Source organism: Oncorhynchus clarkii, unplaced genomic scaffold, assembly GCF_045791955.1.
Source record: "Oncorhynchus clarkii lewisi isolate Uvic-CL-2024 unplaced genomic scaffold, UVic_Ocla_1.0 unplaced_contig_14083_pilon_pilon, whole genome shotgun sequence".
Classification (NCBI taxonomy): Eukaryota; Metazoa; Chordata; class Actinopteri; order Salmoniformes; family Salmonidae; genus Oncorhynchus; species Oncorhynchus clarkii.
In genome coordinates, this window is record NW_027258076.1 from 37,160 (window position 1) to 52,190 (window position 15,031).

General features: G+C 46.6%; 1 protein-coding gene across 1 annotated transcript; it reads left to right on the top strand.

Annotated features, from left to right (window-relative positions):
• The first annotated feature begins 202 nt into the window (after nt 1-202).
• LOC139395227 (monocarboxylate transporter 7-like) lies at nt 203-12,950 on the top strand. The gene is given in 7 exon segments (XM_071142874.1): nt 203-612; nt 4,501-4,763; nt 8,056-8,199; nt 9,075-9,203; nt 10,231-10,881; nt 10,884-11,159; nt 12,521-12,950. Coding segments are annotated over 6 exon segments (1,734 nt in total). The 5' UTR covers nt 203-612; nt 4,501-4,516; the 3' UTR covers nt 12,808-12,950.
• Nucleotides 12,951-15,031: the final 2,081 nt, after the last annotated feature.

Below are 15,031 nucleotides of genomic sequence, written 5' to 3' on the forward strand. Positions count from 1 at the left end.
TGCCAAAGCAAGTGAAATATATAATAGTATTATAATATACATCCAGCAGGCTACTTTTCTCCACGTAGGCGTAGGCCTACAGACTACTTCACAGATCTAATGGTAATTGAAGTGTGACTACGCTCAGTATCGTGGAAGCGTAACGCAGGGATGCGCGCTCTTGAGAAAAAGGCTACAGCAGTATTTGCGCGTCCCCGCTTGAAGACCGGCTCGAGCCGGTAGGCTATAAAGAGCCGACAGAACAGTAAGGAAATAAGGAAACGGTTGATTTACTTTAACAGAAGACACAGATGTGTTTTAGGCATTCAAGAAAGAGAGGACAGATACAGTAACCAGGGTAACATAATAAGCTATGATTATCCTTGTCCTGGATCGGACAAGAGGACATTTTTACATCATGCTTAAAACGAGGTTGCTTTAGTCCAGAACATCGATTCGTCTGATCGGAAGCGGAAGAGACAGAGCTGGTAGACTACCGTTATAGGAAGAACATAGAAATAACATACCGATAAACTAGCTGCTCATTTTGCCATTAAAACCTGTTCGTTATATTCGACAGTCGACTATTCTGTGTCGATCACTTTTCCGACTAGACTGATCGTCGCTCTGTTGGTAAGTATTTTATATTTCAACAGTGAACTCACTCACCCACCCAATGTGAACAACTCACTCAGCTGCCAAGCGAGCTGTGATGCTCACTGCTTAGTGTAGCTCCGAGGCCAGGGCGTTGCTTAGGGATGGATGCCTTACCAGTAGTAGCCTAAGGGGTTTCAAACTGGGGTCCGCGACCCCCTACGGGTCCGCGGAGGTACTGCAGGGCTTCCGCTATGTTTTTAAAAAATATATATATTTTGGGAGATTTTGGTAGGTGTTAAATAACTACTTTATGAATATCGCTAGCTGCAACAGAATACCACAGTGGATACCATTTGTATGTCTTTGCATCTAGTATGAAGGGAGTTAGAGATGGTTTTATGAGCCAATGCTAACTGAGACAACGCTAACTAGCTTTAGCACAATGACTGAAAGACTTTAGGAACATTTAGCGTGCTAGCTGTTACTGTTCATCTGACTCTGGGGAGGTAGTTAAAGGGCTTCATTGTCAAAATCTCGAACTAACCCTTTAATATGGAGGAAATTACACTAATTGGAGCTAATTACAGGTTTTTTTCTGTATAGAAAACTCTTAGGTGGGCCATTCAAGTGGTCATTTTCGGGATGAAAAAAAAGTTTGTGTCAAACTTAAAACGACTTAAACCAGATAGAAAACATGCAGAAAAGATATTGACCTATACATATATTTATATATATATTATTTTTTTAAATAAAAATACCATCTTTGAGAACTAACAATCAAATAAAAGCTAGAGAGTCAGGGAGAATCGAACATCCCATAAACTGGGCAGTCAGGTCACATGCCCATTGGTTTAGTTAGAATGTTTGAGCAGAGGAACAAAGCATTTGCCATGGCAACATGCATAGAATTGCAGAAAATGATCTTTAAAACGACAACATTTTCTCTACGCCGACCGAGACACCTTTCTACCCAATAGACTATGTTAGAGTTAACTCTTCCTCTTCCAATGAACTGTGGGGGGTTACAATAATGAAACTATCGACCAAATGTATTCATTTTAAAATGTTGAGTACTTCTACTTGCCATTATAATTCACCTGATGACAAGATGTGAATCATTTTTTTGTTGCTAACATATGATGGGGGTCCCTGGGTCTGGGTCGCCAGTTTACCTGGGAGGGGGTCCCTGGATCTGGGTCACCAGTTTACCTGGGAGGGGGTCCCTGGGTCTGGGTCACCAGTTTACCTGGGAGGGGGTCCCTGGGTCTGGGTCACCAGTTTACCTGGGAGGGGGTCCCTGGATCTGGGTCGCCAGTTTACCTGGGAGGGGGTCCCTGGGTCTGGGTCGCCAGTTTACCTGGGAGGGGGTCCCTGGGTCGCCAGTTTGCCTGGGAGGGGGTCCCTGGGTAAGAGAAGTTTGAAAACCCCTGGCCTAGGCTAGTAGAGAAACCATGTAGAAATCTCAAATTCTCTCAGGAGTTAGTTGGGGTCTTGCAGTAACACGTTGGCACAGTGTGTCACCAAAGAGAGTACGGTGTCACACTCAGGACCGAGCTAGATCTCTGCAATGCTGAAAAGACGAGCCGCAGGTCAGATCTGGTCCTGTTGCTGGGGTTGACACCATCCTTCCAGCCAGTAGACTACAGTCTGCCCTACACTGTACTATGTGCCCATAGAGAAGTCCAAGTTCACTGTTCAGAGATGAACGAGAGCGGATACAAAGTTGCTATAGTGACGGTGTATAACGTTGTTACATTGTATCAAGTGCAGTTGTTTCAGCTCAGTGGGAACGTGGGCCACCACCTGTTAGCAGCCCAAGGAACATGGTAGAGGAGACAGGGTTTTGAATTAGGAAGGGCTTGCCTTCCACACGGACCGGTTTCAGCCATATTGGTATTTATGATCCAGAAACATGTATTTTTCATACGTGTGGATCCTGTAACTAGCTACAGATTGGTCTGCTATAGATTACAATAGTGGATTTTCCTCCTAATCTAAATACATGTTATTATCATGCAGTTGAGATAACAGGGGAGATCACCCATAAACAGAGTTTCTCAGCTCTGTGATACACACACACACACACACACACACACACACACACACACACACACACACACACACACACACACGATAATAACATATAAAACAGTCAGTCTATGAACCAGCCCCATATGAAACAGTCAGTCTATGAACCAGCCCCATATAAAACAGTCAGTCTACGGACCAGCCCCATATAAAACAGTCAGTCTATGAACCAGCCCCATATAAAACAGTCAGTCTATGAACCAGCCCCATATAAAACAGTCAGTCTATGAACCAGCCCCATATAAAACAGTCAGTCTATGAACCAGCCCCATATAAAACAGTCAGTCTATGAACCAGCCCCATATAAAACAGTCAGTCTATGAACCAGCCCCATATAAAACAGTCAGTCTACGAACCAGCCCCATATAAAACAGTCAGTCTATGAACCAGCCCCATATAAAACAGTCAGTCTATGAACCAGCCCCATATAAAACAGTCAGTCTATGAACCAGCCCCATATAAAACAGTCAGTCTATGAACCAGCCCCATATAAAACAGTCAGTCTATGAACCAGCCCCATATAAAACAGTCAGTCTATGAACCAGCCCCATATAAAACAGTCAGTCTACGAACCAGCCCCATATAAAACAGTCAGTCTACAAACCAGCCCCATATGAAACAATAAGTCTATGAACCAGCCCCATATGAAAAAGTCAGTCTACGAACCAGCCCCATATAAAACAGTCAGTCTATGAACCAGCCCCATTTAAAACAGTCAGTCTACGAACCAGACCCATATAAAACAGTCAGTCTACGAACCAGCCCCATATAAAACAGTCAGTCTATGAACCAGCCCCATATAAAACAGTCAGTCTATGAACCAGCCCCATATAAAACAGTCAGTCTATGAACCAGCCCCATATAAAACAGTCTATATTTTGGATAGAGCTATAGTAGTATTCAGACACCAGCTGGATCAGCTGGTAGATTATATCATCTTTGTTTTGTTTTCAGTTCAGAATCAGATGGAACAAGAGAAGACCAGAACAGAGAGAGATAAACATTTATAGAGAGAACGAGAGTGGGGATGGTGGGGGTGAAGCTTAAGGCTCATATCTGAACTCTGATTCAAACTTAAGCAAACAAAAGATGTATGAGAACGCCCTTAAGTCTCACCAGCCCACTATATGCTCTCGTGTGTCTTTCCTCTGGCTGTGTTCCTTTATATGTGCCAGGTCTGGAGGCTATGGTTATTGTGTGTGTGTGTGTGTGTGTGGTGTGTGTGTGTGTATGCCTGCATGCCAGTATCTCTGTCTCTTTCCCTCTAAGTGGATACATACACCGAGTGTACAAAACATTAAGAACACCTTCCTAATATTGAGTTTAACCTGGTCTCCTCCCCTTCATCTACACTGATTGAAGTGGATTTAACAAGTGACATCAATAAGGGATCATATCTTTCACCTGGTCAGTATGTCATGGACAGACAGGTGTTCTTAATGTTTTGTACACTCAGTATACATACAGTACACACACACTATTTTCTACATTGTAGAATAACAGTGAAGACATCAAATCTATGAAAGAACACATATGGAATCATGTGGTAACCAAAACAGTGTTAAGCACATCATAATAGATTTTAGATGCTTCTTTTCAGCAATTGGACCATGAAGGCCTGATTCACGCAGTCTCCTCTGAACACCCGATGTTTTCTGAGGTGCAGTTAATTGCCGAATTCTGAGGCTGGTAACTCTAATGAACTTATCCTCTGCAGCAGAGGTAACTCTGGGTCTTCCTTTCCTGTGGCGGTCCTCAACGAAAGCCAGTTTCATCATAGCACTCGACTACACTTGGAAAAAGTTTAAAAGTTGACTCTCTGTCCCTCTCTCCCAGGTGCTCAGACCCAGCCATGCGGGGGTTAAAGTCAGCGGTGCGGGGGTCCGGGGGGTGCGGGGGTCCATGTGTGTACGAGGCAGTGCCAGACGGGGGCTGGGGCTGGGCGGTGGCCGTGGCCTTCTTCTTCGTTGAGGTGTTTACCTACGGGACCATCAAGTCTCTGGGGGTGTTCCTCGAGGACCTCATGACAGAGTTTGGGGAGAGCAACAGCAGAGTATCCTGGGTCATCGCAATCTGTGTCTTCATCCTCACATTCACAGGTGGGTCAGAGAGCCTCTTAGTCATCATAATCACAGGTGGGTCAGAGAGCCTCTTAGTCGTCATAATCACAGGTGGGTCAGAGAGCCTCTTAGTCATCATAATCACAGGTGGTTCAGACAGAGCATCTTAATCACAGGTGGTTCAGAGAGCCTCTTAGTCATCATAATCACAGGTGAGTCAGAGAGCCTCTTAGTCATCATAATCACAGGTGGTTCAGACAGAGCATCATAATCACAGGTGGTTCAGACAGAGCATCTTAATCACAGGTGGGTCAGAGAGCCTCTTAGTCGTCATAATCACAGGTGGTTCAGACAGAGCATCTTAATCACAGGTGGTTCAGACAGAGCATCATAATCACAGGTGGGTCAGAGAGCCTCTTAGTCATCATAATCACAGGTGGTTCAGAGAGCCTCTTAGTCGTCACATTCACAGGTGAGTCAGAGAGCCTCTTAGTCATCATAATCACAGGTGGGTCAGAGAGCCTCTTAGTCGTCACATTCACAGGTGGTTCAGACAGAGCATCTTAATCACAGGTGAGTCAGAGAGCCTCTTAGTCATCATAATCACAGGTGGTTCAGAGAGCCTCTTAGTCGTCATAATCACAGGTGGGTCAGAGAGCCTCTTAGTCATCATAATCACAGGTGGGTCAGAGAGCCTCTTAGTCATCATAATCACAGGTGAGTCAGAGAGCCTCTTAGTCGTCATAATCACAGGTGCGTCAGAGAGCCTCTTAGTCGTCATAATCACAGGTGAGTCAGAGAGCCTCTTAGTCATCATAATCACAGGTGGTTCAGACAGAGCATCTTAATCACAGGTGGGTCAGAGAGCCTCTTAGTCATCTTAATCACAGGTGGGTCAGAGAGCCTCTTAGTCGTCACATTCACAGGTGGGTCAGAGAGCCTCTTAGTCGTCATAATCACAGGTGAGTCAGAGAGCCTCTTAGTCGTCATAATCACAGGTGGGTCAGAGAGCCTCTTAGTCGTCATAATCACAGGTGGGTCAGAGAGCCTCTTAGTCATCATAATCACAGGTGGGTCAGAGAGCCTCTTAGTCATCATAATCACAGGTGGGTCAGAAAGCCTCTTAGTCATCATAATCACAGGTGGTTCAGACAGAGCATCTTAATCACAGGTGGGTCAGAGAGCCTCTTAGTCATCTTAATCACAGGTGGGTCAGAGAGCCTCTTAGTCATCATAATCACAGGTGAGTCAGAGAGCCTCTTAGTCGTCATAATCACAGGTGAGTCAGAGAGCCTCTTAGTCATCATAATCACAGGTGAGTCAGAGAGCCTCTTAGTCATCATAATCACAGGTGAGTCAGAGAGCCTCTTAGTCATCATAATCACAGGTGGGTCAGAGAGCCTCTTAGTCATCATAATCACAGGTGGGTCAGAGAGCCTCTTAGTCGTCACATTCACAGGTGAGTCAGAGAGCCTCTTAGTCATCATAATCACAGGTGAGTCAGAGAGCCTCTTAGTCGTCATAATCACAGGTGGGTCAGAGAGCCTCTTAGTCGTCACATTCACAGGTGAGTCAGAGAGCCTCTTAGTCGTCATAATCACAGGTGGGTCAGAGAACCTCTTAGTCGTCATAATCACAAGTGAGTCAGAGAGCCTCTTAGTCATCTTAATCACAGGTGGGTCAGAGAGCCTCTTAGTCATCATAATCACAGGTGAGTCAGAGAGCCTCTTAGTCATCTTAATCACAGGTGGGTCAGAGAGCCTCTTAGTCATCTTAATCACAGGTGGGTCAGAGAGCCTCTTAGTCATCATAATCACAGGTGAGTCAGAGAGCCTCTTAGTCGTCATAATCACAGGTGAGTCAGAGAGCCTCTTAGTCATCATAATCACAGGTGAGTCAGAGAGCCTCTTAGTCATCATAATCACAGGTGAGTCAGAGAGCCTCTTAGTCATCATAATCACAGGTGGGTCAGAGAGCCTCTTAGTCATCATAATCACAGGTGGGTCAGAGAGCCTCTTAGTCGTCACATTCACAGGTGAGTCAGAGAGCCTCTTAGTCATCATAATCACAGGTGAGTCAGAGAGCCTCTTAGTCGTCATAATCACAGGTGGGTCAGAGAGCCTCTTAGTCGTCACATTCACAGGTGAGTCAGAGAGCCTCTTAGTCGTCATAATCACAGGTGGGTCAGAGAACCTCTTAGTCGTCATAATCACAAGTGAGTCAGAGAGCCTCTTAGTCATCATAATCACAGGTGGGTCAGAGAGCCTCTTAGTCATCATACAAGTGGTTCAGACAGAGCATCTTAATCACAGGTGGGTCAGAGAGCCTCTTAGTCGTCATAATCACAGGTGGACCAGGGAGAGCCTCTTAAAACCTCGTAAGGATCTCTTAAAGTGCCAATCCCTTTAGTGGGATCGATTTGACAACATCCGGTGAAATTACAGAGCGCCAAATTCAAACTACAGAAATATCCAACATTCAACATTCACGAAAATATAAGTGTCATACATCAAAATAAAGCTTAACTTCTTGTTAATCCATCCGCTGTGTCAGATTTCAAAAAGGCTTTACGGTGAAAGCAAACCAGGAATCTGTCCTACTCACTGAACTGTGTCAATCAACTACTTCATTAAATAGTGTATAAGGTAAATTACAAACATGTCTATAGTAAAACTAACAGTCCTCTTCCCCCTCTCTCTCCCTCTCTCCTCTTCCTCTCTCCTCTTCCCCCTCTCTCTCCTCTCTCCCCCTCTCTCCTCTCCTCTTCCCCCTCTCTTCTCTCTCCCTCTCTCCTCTTCTCCCTCTCTTCTCTCTCCCCCTCTCTCCTCTTCCCCCTCTCTCCTCTTCTCCCTCTCTTCTCTCTCCCCCTCTCTCCTCTTCCCCCTCTCTTCTCTCTCCCCCTCTCTCCTCTTCTCCCTCTCTCCTCTTCCCCCTCTCTCCTCTTCTCCCTCTCTTCTCCCCCCTCCCTCTCTTCCCCTCTCTCCTCTTCCCCCCCCTCCTCTTCCCCCTCTCTCTCCTTCCGCCCCTCTCTCTCCCCCTCTCCCTCTCTCTCCTCTCCCTCTCTCTCCTCTTCCCCCTCTCTCCTCTCCCCCTCTCTCTCCTCTTCCCTCTCTCTCCTCTCTCCCCCTCTCTCCTCTTCCCTTCCTCTCTCCTCTTCCCCCTCTCTCTCCCCCCCCTCTCTCTCCCCCTCTCTCTCTCCTCTCCCTCTTCCCCCTCTTCCCCCTCCCCCCTCTCTCTCCTCTTCCCCCCCTCTCTCTCCCCCTCTTCCTCTCTCTCCTCTTCCCCCTCTCTCTCCTCTCCTCTCTCCCCCCCTCTCTCTCTCCCCCTCCAGCCCCTCTGTCCTCGGTGCTCAGTAACCGGTTTGGGTACCGTCCCGTAGTGATGTTGGGGGGTTTTCTGGTCAGTCTGGGTACCATCAGCTCTGCTTTCGTCTCCTCCATCAACGAGATGTACGTCACCATCGGCATCGTCTCAGGTAACGATCTAACTACTTTATACACACACACACACACACACACACACACACACACACAAGATCTGAAAAGATCTGAATTAAACAAGGGACTCCTAGCAGTGCATGAGGCTGACTGATCGATGTCTGTCTCTTCCAGACCCGGCCTGTGTTTGTGGGGTAAAAACTCCCAACCCCACTGTCAAAGCTGTATTCAGTTCAGATCGAAAGATACGAATGAAACGTGTGGTATCAGTGAGGCCTAAACTCCCCCATCTTGAGTCTGTAGGACAGATTTACACAACAGAAAAATAACAATTCCCCAAAATTGTCCAAAATAAACCAATATTTCCTTTCAGATCTGATCCAAATAACTTTTCTTTTACAGAACGAAGCACTGCTAGCTGTCCCACTAAATAACTCTTCACCTTCCTTTAAAACAGACCGCAGCTTAACTTAACAACCTCTGTCTTCTCTCTTCTTGTCTTTGTTCTTTAACTACGTCCTCTTTCAGCAGTCACCACCACGACAAGCCCGAGGTGACCTGTCGACCCTGACCTCTTGACATCAGGGTGACCTGTCAACCCTGACCTCTGACCTCTGACCCCTGACCTTGCCGCAGTGCCCGTGGCTGTCACACCCCTCTGTGTGTCCCTCTGCTGGACCAATGATGTGTATATATATATATCTGAGACATGGGACTGAAACGTGAAACCGTCAGCAGCATTTTACACAGTGACTGTATTCACTTTGTAAACGTTATGTGACATGATCTTGATGAGACAAGGTACTTCCTGTAATCCGTGTTTTCATGTGGTTTGGTTTCATGTTGCTTCATGTGATTTCCAGATTGCGTGTATATATAATAACAGGTGTTTGTGGTTTTGTAATGTGTCCAGGTCTGGGCTACTGCCTGACCTTCCTGCCCACCATCACCATCCTGTCCCAGTACTTCAGCAGGAGGAGGTCCCTGGTCACCGCCCTGGCCTCCTCAGGGGAGTCCTTCGCCATGTTTGTCTTTGCACCAGGTACGTTACGGTTTCATGTGTGTCCCAAATTGCACCCTATTCCCTATATAGTGCACTACTTTGGTCCAGGGCCCAATGATACCCTATTCCCTACATAGTGCACTACTTTGGTCCAGGGCCCAATGATACCCTATTCCCTACATAGTGCACTACTTTGGTCCAGGGCCCAATGATACCCTATTCCCTATATAGTGCACTACTTTGGACCAGGGTCCAATGATACTCTATTCCCTATATAGTGCACTACTTTGGACCAGGGTCCAATGATACCCTATTCCCTATATAGTGCACTACTATGGACCAGGGCCCAATGATACCCTATTCCCTATATAGTGCACTACTTTGGACCAGGGTCCAATGATACCCTATTCCCTATATATAGTGCACTACTATGGACCAGGGTCCAATGATACCCTATTCCCTATATATAGTGCACTACTATGGACCAGGGTCCAATGATACCCTATTCCCTATATATAGTGCACTACTATGGACCAGGGTCCAATGATACCCTATTCCTTATATATAGTGCACTACTATGGACCAGGGTCCAATGATACCCTATTCCCTATATATAGTGCACTACTATGGACCAGGGTCCAATGATACCCTATTCCCTATATATAGTGCACTACTATGGACCAGGGTCCAATGATACCCTATTCCCTATATATAGTGCACTACTATGGACCAGGGTCCAATGATACCCTATTCCTTATATATAGTGCACTACTATTGACCAGGGCCCAATGATACCCTATTCCCTATATAGTGCACTACTTTGGACCAGGGTCCAATGATACTCTATTCCCTATTTATAGTGCACTACATTTGACCAGGGCCCATAGGGTGTAGGGTGCTATATAGGGAATAGGGTGGCATTTCATACACAGACTAGTGAATCTCAAAAGGCAGATATAGTGACTGATACTGTTCTATAAATAATACCTGAAACGTTGTGGAGGAAGGTAAAGAAACAGGACATTTAAATGTTTCTAACAGTCATTTAACTTCTCCTCCTCTGCAGCCTTCATGGCCTTGAAGGAGATCATCGGCTGGCGCCACTGCCTCATTGTCATCGGTCTCATGCAGGCCTCCGTGATTGGCTGCGGTGCTCTGCTTCGACCAATCATCATCAGACCTGACCAGGAAGTGTCAGGGGAGGTGTCCAATAAGGAGAAGCTGTCCGTTAAGCTGCAGACGGTCTACGAGCTGGAGAATGAGGACACCCAGACCAACGTTAGCTCGGGGGAGTCTGAGGACTCGGGGGATTCTGGGGTCACCTCTCTGTCCGCCTCCAGTGCTGACCTCCGGGCCGCCACAGCCGCACAGGACCCCTCAGAGACCCGGGCCCTCATGGAGGACCAGGGGGAGAAGAACCAGGGGGGACAGGCAGCCCTTGGAACCCCACTGAATCAGCTGGAGGCTGGGGAGAAAGAGCAGGGTGAGGTGGGTCCCCTTGTCCAACCCTCCAGACCTAAACTTCTAGACTTTTCTGTGTTGAAAGATGGAGCGTTCATCTGCTACTCTCTGTTCGGTCTCTTCGCCACGCTGGGGTTCTTCGCCCCGTCGCTCTACATCATAGAGCTCAGTAAGAGCCGCGGCGTCCACCCAGAGAAGGCAGCCTACATGCTCTCTGTAATGGCGGTGTCCGAGGTCTGCGGGCGCCTGTCCATCGGGTCATTTTAAACAAGGTGCGGATGCGTAAGACCCAGGTGCTTCTGGGATGTGTAGTTCTGCTGTGTCTGGTGCTGCTTGCCTTCACCCAGGTGACTGAGTTCTGGGGCCTGGCAGCCTGCTGCTGCCTCTATGGCTTCCTGATGGGCACCGTGGGTTCTACACACATCCCCATGCTGGCGGAGGACGACGTGGTGGGCATAGACAGGATGCCCTCGTCCGTGGGGGTCTATGTGTGTATCCAGAGCTTTGCTGGGTTGGCCGGACCACCGCTGGGGGGTAAGAGACTCTAGATGGTTAACTCTGTCTGGATCTTAGTCTTCTCTCTCTCTCTCTGTTACTCCCTTTCTTCTTCTCTCCCTCTCTCCGTTACTCCCTCTCTCCGCTACTCCCTCTCTCCCTTTCTTCTTCTCTCCCTCTCTCCCTCTCTCTGTTACTCCCTCCTCTCCCTCTCTCCGTTACTCCCTCTCTCCCTCTCTTCGTTACTCCCTCTCTCCGTTACTCCCTCTCTCCCTTTCTTCTTCTCTCCCTCTCTCCGTTACTCCCTCTCTCCCTTTCTTCTTCTCTCCCTCTCTCCGTTACTCCCTCTCTCCATCTCTCCCTCTCTCCATCTCTCCGTTACTCCCTCTCTCCGCTACTCTCTCTCTTCCTCTCTCTCTTCATTACTCCCTCTCCATCTATCTCTCTCCCTCTCTTTGTTACTCTCTCGCTCTCCCTCTCTGTCTTTGCCTCTCTCCATCTCTCCCTCTCTGTCTTTCCCTCTCTCCATCTCTCCCTCTCTCTGTCTTTCCCTCTCTCCATCTCTCCCTCTCTGTCTTTCCCTCTCTCCATATCTCCCTCTCTCTGTCTTTCCCTCTCTCCATATCTCCCTCTCTCTGTCTTTCCCTCTCTCCATCTCTTCCCTCTCTCCGTCTTTCCCTCTCTCTGTCTTTCCCTCTCTCCGTCTTTCCCTCTCTCTGTCTTTCCCTCTCTCCGTCTTTCCCTCTCTCTGTCTTTCCCTCTCTCCGTCTTTCCCTCTCTCTGTCTTTCCCTCTCTCCGTCTTTCCCTCTCTCCGTCTCTCCCTCTCTCCGTCTTTCCCTCTCTCCATCTCTCCGTCTTTCCCTCTCTCCATCTCTCCCTCTCTCCGTCTTTCCCTCTCTCCATCTCTCCGTCTTTCCATCTCTCCCTCTCTCCCTCTCTCCGTCTTTCCCTCTCTCCGTCTCTCCCTCTCTCCGTCTTTCCCTCTCTCCGTCTCTCTCTCTCTCCGTCTTTCCCTCTCTCCATCTCTCCCTCTCTCCGTCTTTCCCTCTCTCCATCTCTCCCTCTCTCCGTCTTTCCCTCTCTCCATCTCTCCCTCTCTCCCTCTTTCCCTCTCTCCGCTACTCCCTCTCTTCCTCTCTCCCTCTCTTTGTTACTCTCTCTCTCTCTCCCTCTGTCTCTCCATCTCTCCCTCTCTCCGTCTCTCCATCTCTCAGTCTCTCTCTCTTAGTCCCTCCCTCTCTGAATATCTTTCTTTGTGAATCCTTTCATTGTCTGTCTGTAATCCTCTTTTGAACCCATCTAGAAGGTTTTGATTGCTGCTGCACCAACCTGATGATCTTGAAGGGTCTTGGCAGATCTTTAGGCGTCTCTGACGTTGCCTCCTGTGTTTTCTCCCCAGGCCTGTTGGTGGACAAGACCCAGAACTATGGCTCAGCCTTCTACTCCTGTGCTGTGGGAATGGGCCTGGGCGCCATCTTCCTCGCCATGGTGGGGCCTGCCAAGTCTGGCCTCTGCCACCGCGGGAAGACGAGAAAACAGGAGGAGGAAGGAGGAGAGGAGAGAGGAGGAGAGGAGGAGGAGGAGAAGGTTTCTCAGGACAGTGGATCAACAGATTATCTAGATGTTGATCTGGTTGAGGAGACCAGTCCGGCTAAATGGACAAACACTCAACCATCTAGCAAATAAGAGAACACACACGCTGTCAAACATGCTACTGAGTGACTGAGTGCTGGACAAACACCTCTGTGGTACAGAATGTATACACACACACACACACTGTCAACATGCTACTGAGAGACTGAGTGCTGGACAATCACCTCTGTGGTACAGAATGTACACACACACACACACACACACACACACACACACACACACACACACACACACACACACACACACACACACACACACACACACACAAACACAGCTTTGACCTGTTCACCCTCTCAGATGTCATTCACATACACTTGCATTGCAGCGAACAACTGTCTTAGGTGCATTCCTATTGACCAAGTCTCTCTCCTCAGAGTCAACCAAACTGCATGCATGGCTGAGACACAGGCTTTTAACATGATTACCACTCTGTCAGTAGTTGATATAACCATGATATGACCTCTGTTCATAGTTATAACCATGATATGACATCTCTCCATAGTTATAACCATGATATGACCTCTCGGGTTAATAGTTATAACCATGATATGACCCCTCTGTTCATAGTTATAACCATGATATGACCCCTCTGTTCATAGTTATAACCATGATATGACCTCTGTTCATAGTTATAACCATGACATGACCTCTCTGTTCATAGTTATAACCATGACATGACCTCTCTCTTCAGTTATATCCATGACATGACCTCTCTGTTCATAGTTATAACCATGATATGACCTCTCTGTTCATAGTTATAACCATGACATGACCTCTCTCTTCAGTTATATCCATGACATGACCTCTCTGTTCATAGTTCTAACCATGATATGACCTCTCAGGTTCATAGTTATAACCATGACATGACTTTTCTGCTCATAGTTATAACCATGATATGACCTCTCGGGTTCATAGTTATAACCATGACATGACCTCTCGGGTTCATAGTTATAACCATGATATGACCTCTCGGGTTCATAGTTATAACCATGACATGACCTCTCGGGTTCATAGTTATAACCATGACATGGCATCTGTTCAGTTATATCCATGACATGACCTCTCGGGTTCATAGTTATAACCATGACATGACCTCTCGGGTTCATAGTTCTAACCACGATGACTGTTTCTCTGTCTCAACCCCTCAGTTGATGCCAAAGGCCTGGTAGTAACAGACCAAGTCCTGTCTTTATATCGATTACTATTATTATGGTTGAATCTGAATGACTACCGTTATCCAAACACAATACCACCACAGTATTCTGCACAGCCTGTACACGGTATGTATTCGTCAACAGTCTACTTCATGTACCTATGTGATGTATAAATGTGATATAAAAGTACCAAATAAGGCCGTAGGTGAAACTAAGATGTATGGATTACAGTGTGAATGACGAGCTGTTTCAATTCTGTGGATCACTGCTTTACCTGCCAGTCAATCAATCAAACAATCAAAGCTTTTATTTATATTGTGTTTATTTAAATAAAATATATATAAATGCATTTGAAGCCAAGGCCACAGTGACGAGACTAAACTTCCTAGGTAGGTAGAGGTGGAGATTTGACTACGAAAGTGTTGATTCCTCGACTCCTTTGATGGTCGACCTTCGAAACACCCTGGAGTCTTTCACCACCATATTAGGCAGGTAAAGACCCTGAGACAAGGAGAGAGGCCGACCTCCCTCAGACTGGCCTAAATGTCCTACCCAAAGACTCTGTCACTCAGACCTCTTGCACTGAGATACAGGATCTATCATCTCTGCTGCAACACTCACTGCTGATCAGCTTTTTTGAATTGATTAAATTGATTTTGTTTATAACAAATGAACATTTGAACACGTGTCCATGTATTCATTCTATTGAGGGAGGCATATATACATATATATATATTCAGACCCCTTTTTCCACATTGTGTTACGTTACAGCCTTACTGTAAAATGGATTAAATATTTTAAAAATTACACACAATACCCCATAATGACATCACAATACCCCATAATGACATCACAATACCCCATAATGACATCACAATACCCCATAATGACATCACAATACCCCATAATGACAAAGCGAAAACAGGTTTTTAGACATTTTTGCAAATGTATTAATAATAAAAAACAGAAATAGTTTATTTACATAAGTATTCAGACCCTTTGCTATGAGACTTGAAATTGAGCTCAGGTGCATCCTGTTTCCATTGATCATCCTTGAGATGTTTCTACAACTTGATTGGAATCCACCTGTGGTAAATTCAATT